We start from the raw sequence: 22414 nt of genomic DNA on the forward strand, positions 1-22414 counted from the left end.
TTATCTATTCTGGTTAAGCTCAACTTCCAAGTACCATATGAAATCTTCTGGAACATGTTCTCTTTTATCTTCTCCATGCCTAATTAGTCAAGTTGAAATCAAGGCCAGTTTCTCCACCTCAGTTGAGTAATGACACAGGTTGGAGATGAGCAAGACCTCTTTCCTGACTTTCAGACAGCTGCCAAGTCCCACGCACCTGCACAGTCCCTTTCACATCTTCCCCTGCTCTCCTCTTCTGCCGTGCTCAGCCGAATCCTTGTTACTTCTGGCCTGAACCAAGTTCCTAATTGGTCTAAGTGGTTATCCTGACTGTGAATTTCAGAGTCTTCCCACAACACACACACACCCACACACATACACATGCACACACACACACACACCTCTTAGCCATATTGACACTGAGCTCTCTGAAATGCAAATGCTCATATCCACATATTCACCTTAGCCACCCTGTATCTACCAACGTCCTGCTTCCTTAACTGTCAAAAGTCATAGATTTTAGTCATGACAGTTCCTTTAGGAAGAGACCAACTCCATTCTCCCAGGGCTCTAGTGATGCAGAACTATTTGAAATTGCTGGAATCCAGTCCTTCAGCCCAGAAACCTGTTTCTACACTTCCTTGCCCCCAGAGCAGCTGCTGGCTTGAAAAAGGTGCCCCATTGCTCTGGGTAGAGAATTTTGAGAAAGAAGCACCTTTGTGAATACAGCCTGGCAGTGCTCAAGGCTTAGCAAGCCGATGGATGCCTTCTAGCAGAGTAAAGTGGTCCATTTCCTCCTGCAGACATAGCCCCCTATCAGGGCTCAGTGAGCTGAGCAAGAGTTGTTTTCACTGCCTCTCTTCTTGGCTGAATGCTTCTGGGCAGTGCACAGACTACACAACTACCTGAGGCAGACTGGCTGCATGTGACAGCATTTAGCTATCCCATCCTGAGTCTTCAAAGCCCAGAGCAGTAATCACAGCCACCAGGAAGCTTCTTCTGATGTTCTCTGACATCCACACCTGGGCTGTGTAATCACTCTTTTTGTATCCTTGCATTTTGTACGTGATCCTCACGCAGCAATCCTCATGCAGTATTTATAACAACTGACTACAATTCTTGTCTTTCTCCTTTCCTGCACAAAGATCCTTAGCGGGGGACTGTGTCTACCCCCATTTCTTAGAAAGGTACCTGGGAGGGACACCTGGATGGCTCAGTCAGTTAAGCGTCTGCCTTTGGCTCAGGTCACAATCCCAGGGTCCTTCAACAGACTCCTGCATTGAGCTCCCCACTCAGCAGAGAACCTGTTTCTCTCTCTACATCTGCTGCTCCCCCTGCTTGTGCTGTCTCTCTCTCTCTCTCTGACAAATAAGTAAAATCTTTAAAATAAAATAATATAAAATAAAATGATTTTTTTAAAAAAAGAAGAAGAAAAAGAAAGGTACCTGGAAGGTATTTGTCACTTTTCAATCATAAAATGAAAAGCTATTATTCAAGTTCGTTTAGGGAGCACTTTAACAATACTTCAGTTGTAGTTTCAAATAATTGGGTTTCCTCAAATTAATAAAATCCAACACATTTTAGGCAAAATAAAGATGATGACGGTGAAAGAGTACACTAAACGATGATATTTGCTATAATTCTGGAAAGGAGATCTATCTAGCTATCAAATATCGGACATTATAACTAAAAACAGCATACTGTAATGTAGAGATCAGGCAGCCTGACACTCATGTGTTAAGGGTTGGAGGTAGAGCGAACCCAGGGCTTGATCAGATGAGACACCTTGGTGGCTCGGATTTGGGCTGTCGGCAACATTTCCCTTTGATATAAATGAGTTTACTTTAATATCAAGAGACTAATAAAACCAGGCTAATTTGGTGTTGCAGATGATGAAGACGAAATCCTGAGACATTAATTTGTTTATGTTCTCACAGTCTATGTGTGGAGGCGGGTCTTGAACCCTCAGCCTTGAACATCTTGCTGCTAGTGGTTACATTTAAAAAGCTCGTAATTTGAGACTAGATATTAATGTGTAATACCCAGAGGTATTCTGGTGGCTGGACTCTCCTTCTATAACCGATCGGTCATGTTATAGGATGCATGGGCACTTCTGCATTTGTTACCAGTGACCTCTTTATTTCTTCCATCTCATACTCTCAACAGTAAATATTTGTGGAGCCATTTACCCACATTTGGACATATATTTGCTCGCATGATACATGCCTACATTACTAAGAGCTTTATATACTTAATATTAGTAAAGCTTCGTCTTTTTAGTTCTTCTGGAGAATGCTATGGTGAGCCGTACAATAAAGCCACTCATCCTCGCAAAGGATTGTGAAACCCCAATCCCAAGGAGAGAGGCCAACGCCATCTTGTGGTCAGCTGCGAGCACGCACACTCTCTGGCCTAACCGTGTACTGCTTAGAACAGGTTTTGCCAAAACCCCAGTTCCTCATCCTGTACCCACTCATATTAGAGCCCAACTGCCTTATTTTCCCTTTGTTAAACATGTCTTTCAGAGTCTGTACACCCACTGTCTTCTGTATCCTCCGGCATTACACTGCACACAAATAAGGCCAGAAAATATGATCATGATTCCATTTAAACCCACATATGCACATGCAAAAACCACCACCACCACCACAACACTGGAATGAAACAAAGAGATAGGAAACATTAGTTGCACTACCAGAAAGTGTGTATGTATTTATTTGCTGGCTTATTATCAGTCTTCATCACTGGACAAGAATCCTGTCTGTTATCCTTCAAATGCCTGAAACAAGGCCCAGCACACACAAAAACAAACATGATTTTGTGAAACCAATGAATGAATTGGTTATCTTGGGATGAGGGGATTCAGAATGGTTTTTATTTTCTCTAAACACAATTATAATTTACAAATGCTCAACAATCAACATGCATAGTAACTAGAAAAAAAAGACCAAGCTAACCAATGGGTTAGCTTGGCCTCAGAACCATAAAGGTGCTCCTTCATAAAAACCACAAAGATGACAGACAACGATCTCAAGGAGCCACCCAATCAATAACTTACTACCAACCTTCAGGACAACTGATATCATCTTTATATCCCGTCTGCCACCTTAAAATGACCTGAGTGCGGGTGTGCTGGTACTGACAGTTTCTGGAACGGTCTACAGTGTCAGTCTTCTTCCTCTTGCTCGTCTGTCTTGTGAGGATTAGGATGCTAAGACTGAAATGCCTAAGAACAGGCGTTTCAAATGCAGAAGTTCTAGGTGGCATGTAAAAAGTCAAGGAAATATCAATACTCAGGAAAAAAAATCACAGGATTATAATAGCAGGGTAAAATTAAGGTAAAGAAATAAAACCCTGCCATTTGCAACAATGTGGATGGAACTAGAGGGTATTAGGCTGAGCTAAATAAGCCAACCAGAGAAAGACATTTATCATATGATCTCTCTGATATGAAGAACTTGAGAGGCAGGGTGGGGGGTTGTGGGGGGAAAATGAAGCAAGGTAGGATCGGGAGGGAGACAAACCATAAGAGACTCTTAATCTCAGGAAACAAACAGGGTTGTTGCGGGGGTGGGGGGAGAGGGTGGTTGGATTATGGACACTGGGGAGGGTATGTGCTATGGTGAGTGCTGTGAATTTTGTAAGCCTGACGATTCACAGAACTGTACCCCAGTGCAAAAAATACATATGTTAATATAAATTATAAAAAAATTAAGGTAATCTATATTGAAAGACGGTTGTTAAAAGTATTACAAGACAAGTGAATAGATGCACAAACCTCACAGCCAGCCACTGCCGATCCACCAAAAGATGAACCTTGTCAATTCTAATATTTTTGGCAAAGTGGAGTCGTTTTGGCAAATCAGGAGTCAAATAGGGTTTGAAATGCTGATCAGGTTTCTGGCACTAAAAAATAGGTAAATTCTTTCTTCATGTAAGTTATAAAATATGCAAGCTAATTCAACAATAACATCTTCTAAGACAATTAAGCACTTTTTTAAATTAAGAGGATTTAAATTTGGCTTATAAAATAAGGATATGAGGGACGCCTGGGTGACTCAGTGGGTTGAGCCTCTGCCTTCGGCTCAGGTCATGATCTCAGGGTCCTGGGATTGAACCCCACACGGCAGGCTCTCTGCTCAGCAGGGAGCCTGCTTCCCTCTCTCTCCCTGCCTGCCTCTCTGCCTTCTTGTGATCTCCCTGTCAAATAAATAAAATCTTTTTAAAAAATTTTTTTAAATAAAATAAGAATATGAAACCTCGTATCATTGTGGTCACATTTCCCAATTATGTTGTTTTTACTGTTGCAAGTTGTTGACTTGAAATTATGAGTTGGTGTTTGATGTTCTAAGTTTTTTACCATAAACTTCCCCTCCTTTTTTGACAGACACTAGCTACGTTGATATTTCGAGTAGCAATTACAACTTCTGAATTTAAATTACATATGAAGACTACATAACACAGTAAATATCACTAAAAATTTTAAGACTCAGTTTAATTGCACCAAAATCCTTTTTCAATGGATTCAATTTACCCTTGAAATAACCTACATTTGCTTACTTCTCAAATCAAATGAAAAGTTTCTGATACCTGGCACAGTTTCTTTATCTTTAAAACTCATGGATCTCTTACTAACTAGAGGGAAATGTTTCCTTAATAATTAAATAATTAATAATTACTGCAGTAACTTGGTGGCATATTTTAAAACTGTGTAAAAATGCAACTCAGGGCGCCTGGGTGGCTCAGTGGGTTAAAGCCTCTGCCTTTGGCTTGGGTCATGATCCCAGGGTCCTGGGATTGAGTTCCACAAGGGGCTCTCTGCTCAGCAGGGAGCCTGCTCCCTCCTCTCTCTGCCTGCCTCTTTGCCTACTTGCAATTCTGTCAAATAAATAAATAAAATCTTTAAAAAAAAACTGTATAAAAATGCAACTCATAGAGAGCTAAAAAAAAAAAAAAGTGAGGAGACAAGAACTAAAACTAAAAATGAACTTTTTCTCCCTCATGACCTTTTTGAGAAACAAGAGAAAAAAAATACAGGTAAGAATATGGGGAAATTAAATTTTTTTCTACTTCTTCATTTTATTTAAGTCTCAATCATCTCACAAATACTTTGTCTGTACTCATTACTATTTTGTGCTCAATTTATAGAAGAAAAAAAGACACCATGAAATTGAACAAAAAAAACTAAAAAGGAAAATGGACAATAGAGCAAGAGAGTTATAGGATGAAAAGGGGAAGAGAAATTATTATTTTTTTTTTAAAGAGTAGATTTTTTTTTTTAAGATTTTATTTATTTGTTTGACAGAGAGAGATCACAAGTAGACAGAGAAGCAGGCAGAGAGAGAGAGAGAGGGAAGCAGGCTTTCTGCTGAGCAGAGAGCCCAATGCGGGACTCGATCCCAGGACCCTGAGATCATGACCTGAGCCGAAGGCAGCGGCTTAACCCACTGAGCCACCCAGGCGCCCAGGGGAAGAGAAATTATTTATTGCACACTTATTTTGGCCATTTTTTTTTTCTTGCCTAGTTTAGTATCTTTACTAGGCCTCCTCTTCTTTTTTTTTTTTTTTTTAAGATTTTATTTATTTATTTGAGAGAGAGAAAGAGAGCATGAGCAGGGGTCAGGAAAGGGAGAAGCAGGATCCCCGCTGAGCAGGGAGCCTAATGCAGGGCTCGATCTAAGGACCCGAAGACCATGATCTGAACTGAAGGCAGAAGCTTAACTGACTGAGCCACCCAGGCACCCCCATTGTTACTTCCTTCAGAAGTCAATATTTTTGTAACATTCAGGCCAAGTACTCTATGGCAGCTCTTGGGTACACAGCTTCCTCAAAGATACACGGAACTAGACTGTACCCTTGAGGACCGAAAGTCACATGTCAGTCACACTCTCCTAGCTGGTATGTAGCCAGAATAAATCCCAAGGAAATGGGAGGCATGTTGCCAACTTCTGAAGGAAGAATGGGGTTATACTTTGCATTTGAGAATTTAGGCTGAAGACTCTAAAGTTGGGAAAACTTGGGTCATTTTATCTAAGAACAAAGTTGATATTGTTTTCTGTCATGCAGCCACAATACTGTTGAGCTAAAGAGCCACCCGTTCATGTTTGGTTATGTTTGTCCAATAAAAGCTCAGTACGGGACCAGGGACCAGCATTACCAGGAATATATATTGCACTGCCAATGCAGTATTTCCTGGGAATAACAGATGACTTCAAGAAATGGTGGTCCATTCCTTCAGGGTTCTGTGGCTCCAGGCCCAGCCTATTCTTACAGTGCCAGGTAATGGGTTTCCAAAGCCTGTGGTAAATTCCCTGCACCATCAGAATTGTTAGAGATTTTCCCCTCCTCACCAACACGGCTTCAGCTATAGGGCTAGTGAGGTGATGAGGATAGAACAACAATATGTGGTTTTAGAGAGTCCACATGCTGAAAATTCCCAAGTGCCCCTCCAATCAGCATGGACACACAGCCTCTCTGCGTTTCACCAGCATGGGGTGAGGTTGCCTACCCTGCGTACTCAAGATCAGCGTATCAGAAGGTGTAAGAGAAAAAAGGAGTGATTAAGACTAAAGAACTGCTGATCTAGTGGTCATTTCAAGAAAAATTTTTTAGGGGCACCCGCGTGGCTCAGTGGGTTAGGCCGCTGCCTTTGGCTCAGGTCATGATCTCAGAGTCCTGGGATTGAGTCCCACATGAGGCTCTCTGCTCAGCAGGGAGCCTGCTTCCTCCTCTCTCTCTGACTGCTTGTGATCTCCGTCTGCCAAATAAATAAAATCTTAAAAAATTTTTTTTTTTTAGATTTTGTTCATTTATTGGACAGAGAGAGAGAGATAGAGAGAGCACAAGCCTGGGGAGTGGCAGACAGAGGGAGAGAGAGAAGGAGGCTCTCCGCTGAGCAGAAAGTCCAGCAAGACTCTATCCCGGGACCCTGGGATCATGACCTGACCTGAGCAGAAAGCAGACGCTTTACCAACTGAGCTTCCCAGGGGCCTCGCTAATGGTCATTTCTACATCAGACGTGCTGTGGGTCCCAGGAGACAGTAACACTGCTCCCTCTGGGTTTTCCTCACTTTCAATGATTCACATTTCATCTTAACATTTTTTACTGTAATTGCCGCCTATACTTAAAGAAACCTAGCCCCATCCCAAGCAATGATAGGGTCATGAATCTCAGGTAATAGATAATATACTTGGGAATATGCCTTAAATACGGAATTATTAAAACTATACTTAAGAAGAACTCGTCAGGTCTCTCCAGGAGCAGTGAATGTCACTTTGAAAAGCCCAGATGGCTTTAAGCTAGGTATCTGGAGTTTGCCTTGCTCCTTTACTCACAACCCAGAATGTGGGAACCAATCAAAAGCAGTTGCAATTATACTTGGAGGGTGAAGGGATGATTTTTCTTACTTGTATGAACAGAACGGTAAGTGTTCATGATTCCCTATTTTCTGATATTAAGTCAATTAAAACATGTGACAGGCGGCGCAGCCTGAGGCTCCCTGGCATGGCTCTTTTGCAGGGACCATCAGCCCGCTCAGTGAAAACCAGGAGCCCCCCAGACTAATCTCCTGGAGGCGCAACAACTGCAAATGGAAACACCTAAGATAACAGCAACCGATATGCATGTAAAATGATGTCAATGGAGGGTTTCATAAATAAATGACAAGTGGCTTGGGCTCAGAAATATACATTTCTTCCAACCCAGATTTTAAGGACATTCTATTACCTTACATATATGTAGTAGGACACTGTATACTTACACTGAGGTTCCTGACAATTTCTTCAGAATTAACTGTTTCAAAAAAAAAAAAAAGAATCACATCACAAATGTGAACAACTCAGATGAATTTGACATATACATTTATTAAGGACTATGATCTGGTAAGATTGAGTAAAAAACTATTTTCAACAAAGAATTATTTTAGAATTAAAGAATATATTTTAACCTACAAATAGTATACATTTTAAACTAACAATTATGTAAAATATATTAAGTTTATTAATATTACTATTTTAATTAATTGATTTTTTAATTAATATAACTAGGATTATTAATGTAAGTAGACTGTATTTCATTACATATTATTTATTATAAATATCTGCTTATATGGCTATAAGTAGAACATATTTAACCTAACAAGTAGAATATATTAATATTTTTATTATTAACATTTTGTTTTCATTAATACTTTATTAATATTAACAAAATTAAGTAGAATATGTTTTAATTTGAGGATATTAAATATTACCATAGACTTTACAGACTGACTATATTTAAACAAGGAAGGGGATTTCTCCTTTGCTTCTGTATGGTCTTCCCAAGAAGTCAGAAGAAGGGCCTGGCAATCTCTACATCCTCAGAATCATAAGGTATGGCTATTCACATTCAATTTTACCTTTTGTTTCACATGGCATCTTCATACTTACAACTGTAAAAGTCATGAGGTATATTACGAGCCCTGATACGAGGGGCAGGCCCTTCGTACATGTAGAAGTTTATTCGAGGAAAATAATTAGTCATATATTCCATTTTGTCACAGTAAGTCTGATCCATTCCTGAATTTTAAAAAAAGTATGTATACCACTGAGTATAGATAGATAGATAGTAACAGATGGTAACAATCTGTTGTCTTTCACCATTTCAAATCAGAGATATTCCATGTTACAGATCTCAAAACAAGTTTCACTGAGCACCTATACAACTGACCCTATGATTTCACTCTACATGGCAGACCTTGAAAACCCTGGCAGTGGAGGAGAAGGGTCACGTTTATAAGAGAAGAATAAACAAGAATTATGAACAGATCATTTGTTCAACATGAATCAACTAACTTCAAAGAAGAAAATCCTCTGGAGAAATTTATTTAAATACATTATTTAAATTTATATAAGCAGCATGCACTTTAAATTTTTTTTTAATTTTTTTAAACAAAATGGACATTAAAATGGTTCACTTTCATTTTAAAACAGTAGGACAATGTGTTAAGAAAACATTTTAGAAATTTTTAAATAAATTACTGTTTCTCGTTACCTTGACGTCATAAAATATGAACAAAAGTTCTGTACACATAAAATCCTTTTCCTCCTCTCCTCCATGCCTCATTTCTTCACAGCCTTTGGAGCTAAGCTTGACTAACCTAAGGAAAATCATCCCATTTCTGCTTTATGTACCTCCAAATACACCTTATCTAGTAAAGTACTTGACACTGAATTGGCACTCAAAAAATATTTGATTGAACAATAACCCAGCCATATCCCTTACTTTTTACAGAAAAGTAAGTATATGGATGGATTTTCAGAATTAATGTAAGCATAAACTAGAAATTTTAATTTTAGTCTTCTATTCCTCACAGCCTACCACAAAACTTGTTGCTTGCTCATTCAAAATGTTTTAAGTCTGGAAGTAAACTCTAAAATATCACTATCCTTTTCACATGTTCCTTGAAATGGTAAGACATAATCAATGATAAAATATAATTTTAAAAGAAAAGTATAAAAGAAAAAGAAAAGAAAGTGTACCATGGTCAGCCAAAAGGATTATATTGACACAGTTGTGTAAGTTCCGCTGTTTTAAGCCTTCCATCAACATACCAAAAGCTTTATCTACCAACTGTAAGGCTTGAATTATCTGAGGGGGGAAAAAAAAGAGTTAAGATTTTCTTCATGTGGGCGCTTGGGTGGCTCAGTGTGGTTAAGCCTCTGCCTTCAGCTCAGGTCGTGATCTCAAGGTCCTGGAATCAAGTCCCGCATCGGGCTCTCTGCTCAGCGGGGAGCCTGCTTCCCCCTCTCTCTCTGCCTGCCTCTCTGCCTACTTGTGATCTCTCTCTGTCAAATAAATAAATAAAATCTTAAAAAAAAAATTTTCTTCATGAATTCAACATTAATTAATGAAATCACTATTTAAGGGAATAAAAATTGAATAAATGTCCTTCTCTGAAATTTCTGGGTTTTGAAGTAGGACATCAGAGCCTAGCATCCATGCTACCACATGGATTCCCTAAATTTCTATAAGCAAATTAAAAAAAAATTAAACCATGTTTCAACAAAGGAAAATAGACTATTGGCCAATAAATATCTAAGAGAAACGTTCAACCTCCACAACATTACTCAGCTGTAAAGGCTTTCATGATCATGCCCAGTGTTGGGGAGGGGTTGTCCATGGACACCTCTGTAGAAGTCTTCATGGGTGCTGGGGGAATCACGTGACAATGCCTAACCAGAGAGTAAAAAAGACACATATCCTATAAACTAACAGCTAACTCTGGGCATTTGTCCTCATAAACACTGAAATTACAAATGGAAATTTATACCTAAGCAGGGAGCCCTTTGTGGAGCTCCATCCTAGAACCCTGAGATCATGACCTGAGCCTAAGACAGATACTTACCTGACTGAGCCATTCAAGTGCCCCTCATTTTTTAAATATATTTAACATTTCTCAGTAAACATCGTTGCACAGAAAACGAAAAGGAAATCTATCAAGATAGTATTAATAGTGGTTATCTCTGAACAGTGAACTGGAGTTCATGTCTATTTTATTGGTTACATTCTTTTGTGTTTTTAAAATTTTTCTCCACTTCATCACCCTAGTGCATTGGACTGACAAGGTTTAAGTGAATACATTTTAACTGACATAACATTATGTTATGTCAGTAATGACATAATTATTTTTTCCGTGACTAGGAAAATGTAATAGCAAGGGATTGGGAAAAATGTGTAATCTCTTATAGTACTATTATAAAATGACAGCTTTTTTTTTCTTTTTTAAGACTTTTACAAGCCAATTACTGTCAAGAGCTTTAGTATATTAACTCATGAAATTGTCATGGTAATATGGTATGGTAATATGGTAATATGCATGGATGGAGCTATTTCCACCATCTGGAATTTCCAGGAGGAAAGACCAGGAAACTTGAGGTTTAAAGAAGTTAAGTAACATGTTCATGGTCCCACAGTTAATAAGGGACTTTTCAAACCGGTTCGATCTACTGCTAAATCCATCAACTCTTGAGTTGCTTTCCTGATTCCCGTTCTTTTCTTTCTCTTCTTTTCTTTAAGTTTTTATTTATTTACTTGGTGGGGAGAGACGCAGAGGGAGAGGGGTTACAAGTAGACTCCCTGCTGAGCTGGGAGCTAGCTAGGAGACTGGATCCCAGGACCCCCAGATCACGACCTAAGCCAAAGGCAAATGCCTAACCCACTGAGCCATCCAGATGCCCATCCTGATTCCCATTCTTAAGGTGACCTTGCACTCTGGTTTGTGACCATGAGTCACAATTCCCACCTGTTAGGGCATAATTATGCCTCCTTTTGTGGTCATTCTACTCACTCCTCCCAATTGTACTAACAGTCATCTCCCAGCCTCCTGGCATCTGCTGCCATTGGACTTTCCACAGATTGAAACATCTGTGCATGTGCCTGCCTCCCCAGGAAAGTGTGAGCTCCTGCAGGGAAGAGACCCTGCGATCTAACTCATCACGTTTCCCAAGCACAGAGTCTGTCATAAAGTATCCACTCAACAGATGGCACATTCTACTAAATGTTAAGTGTCTAGATGCTAGTCCCGTACTCTAGCCCGGACAAAGGAGAGAAACAAGAAATCTCTGTAACAGGCAATAAGTGAACAGTTTTTAGGATGGGAAGATAATAAATAGGAACAGAAATGTTTGAAACTTTGGGAAAACCAAGTTCAGATTAGAAAACCTTGCTTCTTCACCACGGGATCGTGATCATTCACTTTCGGAGTGGATACATTGGAAATAGCAGAATCAGTTCCAAAACAAGGAGCTAAATGGTTAGACTCTCAATAAACAACTGTTTTCTGGATCCAGAAGTTCCTTATTATAAAATGAAATTCAAGGTTGCAGAGGAGAATGCTAGTAGGAAGTTCTATACAGCCTTAACATCATTGGCTTTTCAATAGGTACAACACCCTTCCTGTGTATTCTGCCTCCACGTGCTTCCCCAAAAAGTGGAGACCCTTAGCATTCTAGAATCATTCTGTCCTGTTCATGAGCATTATCAAAAATTTAACTTGATTTGTACTTAATTTCAGGTTTCTTTTCCAAATTTAATTTTTCTTTTTCAACTTTTCATTCTGTCTAAGATGTAATACTTTGTTTTTCAATAATGAATTAACAGCTGAAACTTGTTCAAGTATTAGACCATTACTTAAAGCTACCCAGGACCAGTCAGGACATTCTGCACCTAATTCAACTTCCATACTAGAGAATCCTTGGAACAAATTTGGTATCAAGAAGTTGCTGGTCTCACCAGACTTTAAATGTCTCTCTTACCATCTACTACAACCCCAGTTCATAAAGCCCTCTTCACTTATACCAGGCCACCATCAGCTTCCCATTTAAATGCCATTTAAGCTATCACATTTCTAAGGTTTCTTAAAATAAAAACTCCTTATACATTAACTCATTATTTCTTTTATTTGCCCCTTCCACATGGTTTCTGGGTAATGGCCTCATTTTCTTCACCCCTAAGAATGTCTTGTACAACATTAGGTCCACCAGAAACTGTTCAAAGTAGACTTTAAAGAAATAGTGGAGCAAGAGCAAGACGGTTTTGATGAGCTAAACATCTAGAACTTACTAAACTTTCAACAACGTAAGAGAGCAAACTAAAACAGACTTTTTGATTTCAAGTTATGTCTTAACTCTGAATTAAAGTATGTGATTAAAAATACCAGTAACAATAATAAAGCCATGAAGGTATCCAGTTTCTCCATCCACTTTGCCTCTTCTAACTTTTAAATGAGGTGTGGTCTTCATCCTTCTTTTGTTTTCACTCTTCACTTTCATGAACCATCTACATGCTGCCAAGCTGCTCAATCTTTATCTCCTCTGAGCTTTAATCCATGTTCAGTTGCCTGCTGGGCATCTACCTTTGGACATTACAAGCAGCTTAAGCACACCATGATCTTCTCTTCTCCTCCAGAACTAACCCCCTTTAGTCACCTCATTGGTGTAAATAGAAACACCTATAGCAGCTCATGATAGAAATCTGACAATTGTCCTTGATCCACCACCCCATCACCCAACTCCTAGCAAGCCATGCCAAATCTATTCCCAAATCTACTTCAAACGATCTCCTACCTTCCGTGATGGTTGCCTCTACCCTAATCCTAGACACAATGCTCTCTTTCCGGGAAAGTTGTAAAATCTAACTTGGCTCCCCTCACCTTCCCCGTTCCCTCTAACCCATTCCTCTCATACAGTAAAACTGATCTTTAAATACACACACATCTGATTATGTCACTTGCCTTGGTGCTTCCATTACACATTCTATGGCCAACAGGGATGTGCATGATTTGGTGCCCTGCAGCCTTCTCTAGATTTCCCCTTAGCCCTCGCCTCTAGGCCACTGCACTCTAGACACTGGTGAGAGATAATGCGCACACAGGGATCCCAGCAGTGCCTGGCACAGAGGTGCACACAGGAAGAATTAACTGCTATGATTATTAACTATTATATCATGCAGTCCATTCCTCTAACCACCGGTCCATTTGCCTGTCTGTTCATTTGTTCATTCTGTGCATTCCTCGACTATAATCAGCGACTCCCTCAACCAAGTCATTTGTGAACTTTTCTCCTTTTTATTATTCAGAGAACTTTCTAAGCAGCCCCAGTCCCCACTCTACCACAGACTAGGTTAGGACCTCCTCAATAATCTGTCAGGGCACCTTGATCTTTTCCTTTGCAGTACCTTTCAAAATTATACTTAAAGTTTATTTGGGGACCAAACTAGAGCATTGACTAGAAGAAAAAGATATGGTACTTGATATTAAGTCAGCAGCAGGGGTCAGGCAAATGCAGATTATAGTTTCCCCTCTCAAATAATTATATCAAATATGGGTAAGAATTAAAATAGAGGGGCACCTGGGTGGTTCATTTGGTTGAGCGTTTAACTCTTGAGTCTGGCTCTGGTCATGATCTCAGGGTCATGAGATCAAGCCCTGCGTCAGGTTCCAAGCTCATTTGGGGGATCTGCTTGAGATTCTCTGTCCCTCTTACTCTCCCCCTCCCTTCCCCAGTTCATATGCACTTGCTTGCTTTCTTGCTCTCTCTCAAAAAAAAAAAAAAAAAAGGAATTAAAATAGAAAAGAAGTGCTGAATATACTTCAGATAGATACTATGCCACTCACTCTTAAAATAGCATGATTATATGTTAAATTCTGGGATATAGGGCACCTGGGAGGCTCAGTGGGTTAAGCCTCTGCCTTCAGCTCAGGTCATGATCCCAGGGCCCTGGGATCAAGCCCCGCATCAGGCTCTCTGCTCAGCGGGGAGCCTGCTTCCCCCTCTCTCTCTTTGCCTGCCTCTCTGCCTACTTGTGATCTCTCTCTCTCAAATAAATAAAAATCTTAAAAAAAAAATTCTGGGATATAGTCAAAAGCAGTGTTGGAATGCAAAGGATGAAAAGGTTTAAAATGGCAGGACTTGAGCTGGACCTTGTATAAGGAATCATTTTGGTTTAATGGGAAAAAGTAAGAAGGACATTTCTGATAAACCACAAAGTCAGGGTACCAGAATAAACATGCTTGTATTCCAAAAGAGGACAATTGTTACATTAAGTTTCTGTGAAGCAGGAAAATGCCATACTCATGGAGGCCTCCACAGCTTTACATTATGTCCAGGACAACAGAGTCTTCAGTGGATTTCGGAGGACAGATGACTCTATTTTTTTTTTTTTAAGTAATACTTAAGGCTTACATTCCTGTAGTAAAAATGTAGCATAATGGCTTAGATAATGACAAAACTAGAATTTAAACATCGACTTCAGGGCTCCTGGGTGGCTCCGTTGGTTAAGCAACTGCCTTCAGCTAAGGTCATGATCCTGGAGTCCCAGGATTGAGTCCTGCATTGAGTTCCACATTGAACTCCCTGCAGGGAGTCTGCTTCTCCCTCTGACCCTCCTCACTCTCATGCTCTCTCTCTCTCAAATAAAATAAAAACCTTTAAAAAAAAAAAGTCAACTTCAATAATACAGGCCCAGGAGGAGAGGAAGAACTCTGCCTGAGGCACTAGCATATTAAGTCCGATTATAAGGATCTTATGAATGGAAAAAAGGGCATGACGAGACAGCTGGGTAGTCCACCATGGACTTGTAGGTGACTTAGCTTGGAATGAGTGGCATTACCATGTGGAACTGGCATTACCATGTGGAACTAGCCTTGCTGCTTCCACTGTATGAAGTAACAGTGCAGCATCTAAGTCCCCAGCAAATGCCTATCAAATGAATCACGATGTAATGTAGCAAATAAAGCAGTATCTTTTTTCCTAGACTTTTTAATTTTGTTATGGTTTAACAAGGTAGACAATCTTTTAGACTGCTCACTATTTTAATTTCTTAATGTTTGTATCAAATACATTTTATTTAGTGGGAATTCAAGAATATTTTACGTTGTGGGTTAGGGCTAGATCATTTTACATTTTGTTCAGTCAAACACACTTACTTTGCCACTGACTGGCCCACTGTTATGTCCTTCAGAATCAGGCTCTTCCACATAGATGGTATAAAAATCAGGCCTAGGGGTAAAAGGGAAATGAAGAAAGCCATTATCAGCTTGGAATAAACTTGCAGGTTGGATTTGGGAAGTGTATACGTTTAGAACTTGGTGGCAATTTCCTTCTCTTCCTCTGGCCTCTTTCTCTTGGTCCAAGCCCAGTGGTTCCGCTTGGCCCCAGCACGAAGTTCTTCTACCAGGAAGTCAGTGAGACCTTCATGGGTATGAGTGGGGCTCTGACTCGTTTAGGAAAATCTGCCTTGCTCTTGCTGCTGAGTCCTCTCTCACTGTGCCCAGGCCTTTATATTTCCCACCCTCTGACTTTCAGCCCACTCTTTGTTCTAACATTCTCCTTCTTTCTTTAAATGTCTGGTTTCTGCTGACTTGTTGCTTCTTGCAGGGTGCTGACTCCAAGCCTTTGCTGGGGTCTTGCTCTGGCACCTCCGGCTCCCTGAGTCTGTCCTCATAACAAAGGTTCCTATCTGCTCTCCATTCTGCCTCCAGGCTGTATCTGGTTCTGTGATACTTGCCTCCACTCTCTGTTACTGACTCTATCTCTATTGCCCCATAATGCCCATCACATTCTCAAGAGCAAATAATTCTTAAAAATTTCTTAAAAAAAAAAAAAAAGAAATCCAAGTTTCTTTCAGAAATGGTCATTTGCAGTAAAGAAATAATTTCATATTATACCCATGAATATCTCAATAGGACAGTACTCTGATACTAGATAATACCTTTTAGCTTTTGGCAGGTCCAGCCATTTTAACAAGGTAAAGATCCTTTCTTCATATGGGATACTTCTGAAGAGGAAAAAATAATTTTCAAAAATTAATCAAATTAGGAATAATTCCATTATATTCCTACTCAGGAAGACAGGTTGATATTTTTAGATATCCATTTTGTGTTCAAAATACTGAAGGGGACTCAGTATTACTCAAAGGGATGCCTGTTTTCAATAATTATATAGAGATATATTTGTCTCAATATAAATTAAATGTATATTATTCTCTTTCCTCTTTCCTTCTTATCCTTCCCTCCTGCAGTTTTCCAACTAAAAAGACCATTAATTATTATCCATTCATCTGATTTATTTTTATTTACTTCATTCATTTATACATTTATGTTACATTGAGCATCTACTGTCACACACTATTAGTTCAATTTCAACAAAATTTATTAGTGGGTAAACCAAAGATGCTTTCCTTTCTAGAGATGACATTCTAGTGAAGACAAACATTCTAGTGAAGACAAAAATAGATCTGATACACAAATAAATTATATAGTGTATCACAAGGTGACAAGTGTTATGTAGAAAAGAAAACACTATAGCACAGTAAGGGCACTACAAAACTAGGGTGGGGATGGTTTGGAGTTTGAAATCTTTGTTTGATCAGACCAAGACAATACTGGGAAAGTAATTTTTGTGCAACAGCCTGAAAGCAGTGAGGGAACAGGCTGTACAGATACATGGAGTGAATTATCTCAGGCAGAGGGAACAATCAGCACAAAGGTCCTAAGTAGAGCAAGCCAGGTGTGTCAAGGCCCACCCAGGAGGTCAGAACCCGGTAGTGGGAGAGGAAGTCTGAGACACAGGGGGTTGGTTAGGGTCATACCAATAGGGCGCTGCAGGTTTCTACTGTGAATGGGACAGGCGGCCATGGAAGTTTTTGGTGCAAAGAAGTGTCCTAAGTGGACATGTTTTTTTTAAGTTACCATGCTGGTTGGTGGATTAAGAGTAGATGATAGGAGACAAAAATAGAAGCAGGGAAATGTGCAAAGAGGCAAGTGCAGTAATATAGGCAAAAAGACAATGGTAGCTCCAACCACAGCAGTAATGCTGGAAATAATAGAAAGTTCTCAGACTGCATATATTTTGAATTATAGCCCCAAGCATTTACTGACAGACCAGATGAGGGTTGTAAGAGAGAGGAATCAATGATGACTTCAAGATTTTTGACCCAAACAACTGGAAAAATAGAATTACTATCAAGTTTAAGACCAAAAATGTCCTAATTATGGCTGCGTAGGTGGATCATCTCTGCAAACACTTCACTACCTGTTGTATATCTTATATATGGAAGGAAAGGACCCATTGACAGCCACGTCTGATCCAGGCCAAAAGAAGCTACCAGCTTTTAAACCTTGATACATTGCTGTCAGCCAGATCTATAAGAAGAAAAAATTTAAGGTAAGTGAAGAGAATAATTAGTGTAGAACTGGTAGGAATGGTGCCATTTTTTTTTTTAAATTAAACAGTATTGACAGTTGCAAAATTTAATTACCCAGGGATCTACCTCAAAAATCAAAAACATATTAAGGCAGTAAGAAAGATCTTTTTTTTCCCCCAAATTGGTGAAATTGTACAGTTCCTCCTTCCCTTTTAAAGATCATAAAACAGAATCGGGGCGGGGGCATTAACAGAAAATCCTTAGAGAAGTTTCTACATTGATATGTAGAATCTTCATGATTCAATGAATCTTGGATTCCCAAGTTTCAAAAGAAGGCAAGTTAGGTGAGCAATCATACATATTTAGAAGATTTCAATTATAAGTGGTGAAACACCTTCCCACCACCCTTAGAAATTAGAAAGATAATGCAAAAGTGGAGAGGGAAGTGTGATCCACTGTCACACTGAAGAATGGAGATTATTTTGGAGTCACATGTAGAATGCTACATACTGGTTGTCCTTGCCACCAAGCGGGATTATTTTTCTCCTTTGATGAAAGTGAAAAATTCAAGTTGAGGTTTACATCATACATGTTATTGTCGATGATGCCATGGGATTCTGGATATAATCCCTAAAATGATCATTTCAAAAACGATTTAGAATAAAATGATGTGCCAATAAATCACAGTTAAATTGAAATAGCGTAAGATCTATAACTCAGGTCTTGGAAAGATGTCGTATACCTTTCAAAATAAAACCTCTGGGTCTGAACCCAAATACCAAATATATGTGTGTTTGTGTGTGTGTGTATGTACATACATAGGTATTGGTGTTAGTGTAGGTGTAGGTGTAAGTATAAGTATTTATACACATGTGTAGCTATTCTGGCTCTACCATAGTCTAGAGCAGAAAATGAATGACATTAGGCAGATAGCTTGTGCTGATGATGTTAATACAACTGTTATGTGATTAATTACTGTATATGAAAGTTTCCTGCATTATAATAATGATCAGCCACTGGTTATATTGGCAAAAATAGCCAGAAATGTACTAGTTGGAAGCTTTTAAGTATCAAGTATCTTGGGTAAGGGGGTTAAATGTGTTACCAGCTCTTTAGAACGGACCCTGCCTAGTCTCTAACCATCTTCCTTTCCACCCATCAATCAATCCAGTAATTCTTACAATACGATCACACATATTTCTTTATTCTATACATTTCACTGAATGCCTATGATAGCTCATGCATTCATAACCACTTTTAGGTAGATTAATTTAGAGATATTCCTTCAGAACACAGAATACATATATACAGTAAGTTATTAGCACTTATGTATAACCCTTTATATATACATGTTATATGTGTGTTTATATATAATATATGTACATTTATGTATGTGTTCATAGGTACATTCAATCCTTTTTTTATTGAAACATAGTTGACCTACTATGTAATAGCAGTTTCGGGTGTAGAACATAGTGACTTGACAATTCTATCCAGGTGTACAACATAGTGATCTGACAATTCTATACATTACACTATGTCTACCATGGTAACTGTAGTTGCCGTCTGTCACCGTACATTATGATCTTATTGTTCACTATACTCCTCATGCTTATTCTTCATCCCTGTGACTTATAACTGGAAGCTTGTATCTCTAAATCCCCCTCACTTATTTTATTAATCCCCCCAACTCCCTCCCTTCTGGCAACCACCACTTTGTACTCTGTTATTTCTTTTTTTTTAAAATATTTTTATTTATTTATTTGAGAGAGAGACAGTGAGAGAGAACATGAGCGATGAGAAGGTCAGAGGGAGAAGCAGACTCCCCATGATGCTGGGAGCCCGATGCGGGACTCGATCCTAGGACTCCAGGATCATGACCTGAGCCGAAGGCAGTCGTCCAACCAACTGAGCTACCCAGGCACCCCTGTACTCTGTTATTTCTGATCTTGTTTCTGTTATTTTGGCTTTTGCTTGTTAGTTGTTCATTTGTTTTGGTTTTTAGACTCCCCGTATAAGTAAAATCATAGCGTATTTGCCTTTCTCTGTCTGACTTATTTCACTTGGCATAATACCCTGTAGGTTTATCCATGTTGTCACAAATGGCAAAATATCATTATTTTTTATAGATGAGTAATAGTCCCCATATACCGTACACAGTGCAATATTACTCACCCACCAAAAAAAGAAACCTTGCCATTTGCAACAGACACTTAAATACTTCTGTAACTTGGCTATTGTTGTAAATAATACTGCAACAAACATAGGAGTGTATGTCTTTTCACTTTAGTGCTTTCATTTTCTTTGTTTCTTTCTTTCCAGATCATATGGTATTTCTATTTTTAATTGTTTGCAGAAACTCCATATCGTTTTCCACAGTGACTGCACCTATTTACATTCCTACCAAGAGTGAATGAAGTTTCCTTGTCCTCCACACACTTGCTGACATTTGTTATTTCTTGTCATTTTGATACTAGCCATCCTGGCAGGCACACGGTAGTATCTCATTTTTTTTTTTTTAAGATTTTATTTATTTATTTGACAGAGATCACAAGCAGGCAGAGAGGCAGTCAGAGAGAGAGGAGGAAGCAGGCCCCCCGCTGAGCAGAGAGCCCGATGTGGGGCTCGACCCCAGGACTCCGAGATCATGACCTGAGCCGAAGGCAGCGGCTTAACCCACTGAGCCACCCAGGCGCCCCTCTCATTTGGTTTTTATTGCATTTCCTTGTTGTCTCTAGTAATTACGTTCTACAAAGTTGCTGCAAACACTGAATTAGTGAATACTAACCACTACCCTTAGAGAAAATTTAAGGATAGGTTCCTGCAAGCTTCTAGTCATAAGACTTTTGCCTGCTGACCAATACATAGTCTTGTTTTTGTTTAAAGATACCTTATGTACCCTAGGTTATTGGTTTGCTATAACTCAGGCCTGAATGAAACTTATCTAACACACATGTATCTTCTCTATGAGGCACATCACAGCCATTTTGCTTTTAGGAACACCAGACAGTGCTTCAGCACTACGTTGGAGGGCTATTTTAAGCAGCAATTTAAAAATCAACAAAAAGCACAAACATGTAAAAACTATGACACTAAACAGGCAGTAGACTGTGGAAACAACACTAGTTTACTGTTCTGAGAGTTACCATATGAAAGACAGAGTGTTGCCTTGGTAGACCTCAGGGGGGAGTTATGTGAGCTATGAAATTTGAGTATTTAGGAAAATCTGCAAGTATATGTATGTATATATGCACACATGTGTATAAATGTTTGTGTATGTATATACACACACAAACATGTGAATAAATTACATATTACTTAAGAGTTAAAATTTAAATATTATACTGTTCCACAGCAATTAAAGTGTAAGTGCAAAGCAATAAATAAAAAGTAATAAAGTAATAAAGACACAAATATCTTTGTGTCTGGAAGTAATACAAACATAATATCCTTTGGCCTTCAGTAATAAAGGTTGAGGTGAAGGACTCTTTAAGATGTGTTCTAGATCTATAAAAAGTTATATAATTTTCTTTTGAGTTCATTTTGATCATTTCACTTATTTTTTTATCATACCGGAGAACTCACTCGCTTCACCTGCTTTATCTAAAGAGATCTAGCCAGCATGAATTTATTTGAAACAGAAGGCTTTGTCAAGTTAAATACAATGAAAAGATTAGGAAAAAAAGAAATTTCCTACATCAAAGTGGCTGTCCCCACACATACCTACATTTCCCAGCAGACCTTCAGATAAATAGAGGCAAATCCAAAGATCAAAAGGAGAATGGTATTTCTCATCTCTGAGAAGCTATCCTAGCTAGTCACACAGGTGAATTAGCCTATTGCTGGGACATTCAGTCATACTTCACACCTCAGTGCACTGGACTGGCCTTGCAATGAGACGCTACCTCCTAGCCTGAATGAAACCATGAACTTGTGAAACATGTAGCATGGGGATCAGCCACTTCCTACCTCAGTGGGTCTATGGTGACCAGTTGCCTGTCTATGGGCTATCTGACTTGCCACTGGGCCGAGCACTTACCGTGACAATCGTGTAATGATTTGGGAAGGTTTTGGTTGGATAGACAGCTCTCATGTATTTTGAATGAATTCCACATGTTTCTGCAACAAAGCACAACAAGAGATTAAGAAGCTGCCATGCTCACAAAACCCTATTTGTAGTAGCTGTGGTGGCAGCAGCTCTCCGGACCCAGGAAGCCCACAGCCCCAAAGGTGAGAACCTGGGCTTCTTGGTGGGAGGCAGAGGGGACCTTGGCCCCCATCAACAATGAGGACCCCCCCACCACCATATTGGACTGACTCTAACTCAAAGAACCCCCAGAGCTACCAGCTGGGTTGAGGGCAGGGATCCATCATATTGTTCAGAAGCACCACCTCCCTCCCCTAAATCAGGCTGAGAAGGAACCACCCAGCTCTTACCTCTGCCTGGTTATTTTACCTCTCCCAGGTTATTTTTCGCCTACCCTCTAGCCCCTACCTCTGAAGCCATTTTATAAACTATCATGTGCCACCCGAGACTCCAGTAAAAACAAAAACAGGCTTTCCCCATGGGGTGGGGGGTAGAATTATTTTTTTCCTCAGAAGGTTATTTTTATAAATAAAAACTTAAACATAAAATTTTCCAGAGAAATAAAAAACTAAGAGTGGATTAATCCACTAAGAGTGGATTAAAGATGGAAAGAGGTCGAATTCTGATGTCTACAATTCCTCCATCCTAAGGAATGTCAGTTTTTA

At 39.4% G+C, this 22414-nt stretch overlaps 1 protein-coding gene across 1 annotated transcript in view; it reads right to left on the bottom strand.

The window, feature by feature from the left end:
- The window catches only part of ENPP3 (ectonucleotide pyrophosphatase/phosphodiesterase 3), a 76395-nt gene that overhangs the window by 27474 nt on the left and 26507 nt on the right, over positions 1-22414 (bottom strand). Inside the window, exons 7-15 of the mRNA XM_004740206.3 lie at positions 21702-21781; positions 18173-18292; positions 17551-17660; positions 16229-16294; positions 15444-15516; positions 9499-9607; positions 8407-8535; positions 7740-7771; positions 3758-3885 (exon numbers count right to left, since the gene is read on the bottom strand). Coding sequence (XP_004740263.1) covers positions 3758-3885; positions 7740-7771; positions 8407-8535; positions 9499-9607; positions 15444-15516; positions 16229-16294; positions 17551-17660; positions 18173-18292; positions 21702-21781 — 847 coding nt within the window. The remainder of the gene's footprint in view (positions 1-3757; positions 3886-7739; positions 7772-8406; positions 8536-9498; positions 9608-15443; positions 15517-16228; positions 16295-17550; positions 17661-18172; positions 18293-21701; positions 21782-22414) is intronic.

This window comes from Mustela putorius, unplaced genomic scaffold, assembly GCF_011764305.1.
Source record: "Mustela putorius furo isolate JIRA1106 unplaced genomic scaffold, ASM1176430v1.1 tig00003863_pilon_pilon_pilon, whole genome shotgun sequence".
Taxonomy (NCBI): domain Eukaryota; kingdom Metazoa; phylum Chordata; class Mammalia; order Carnivora; family Mustelidae; genus Mustela; species Mustela putorius.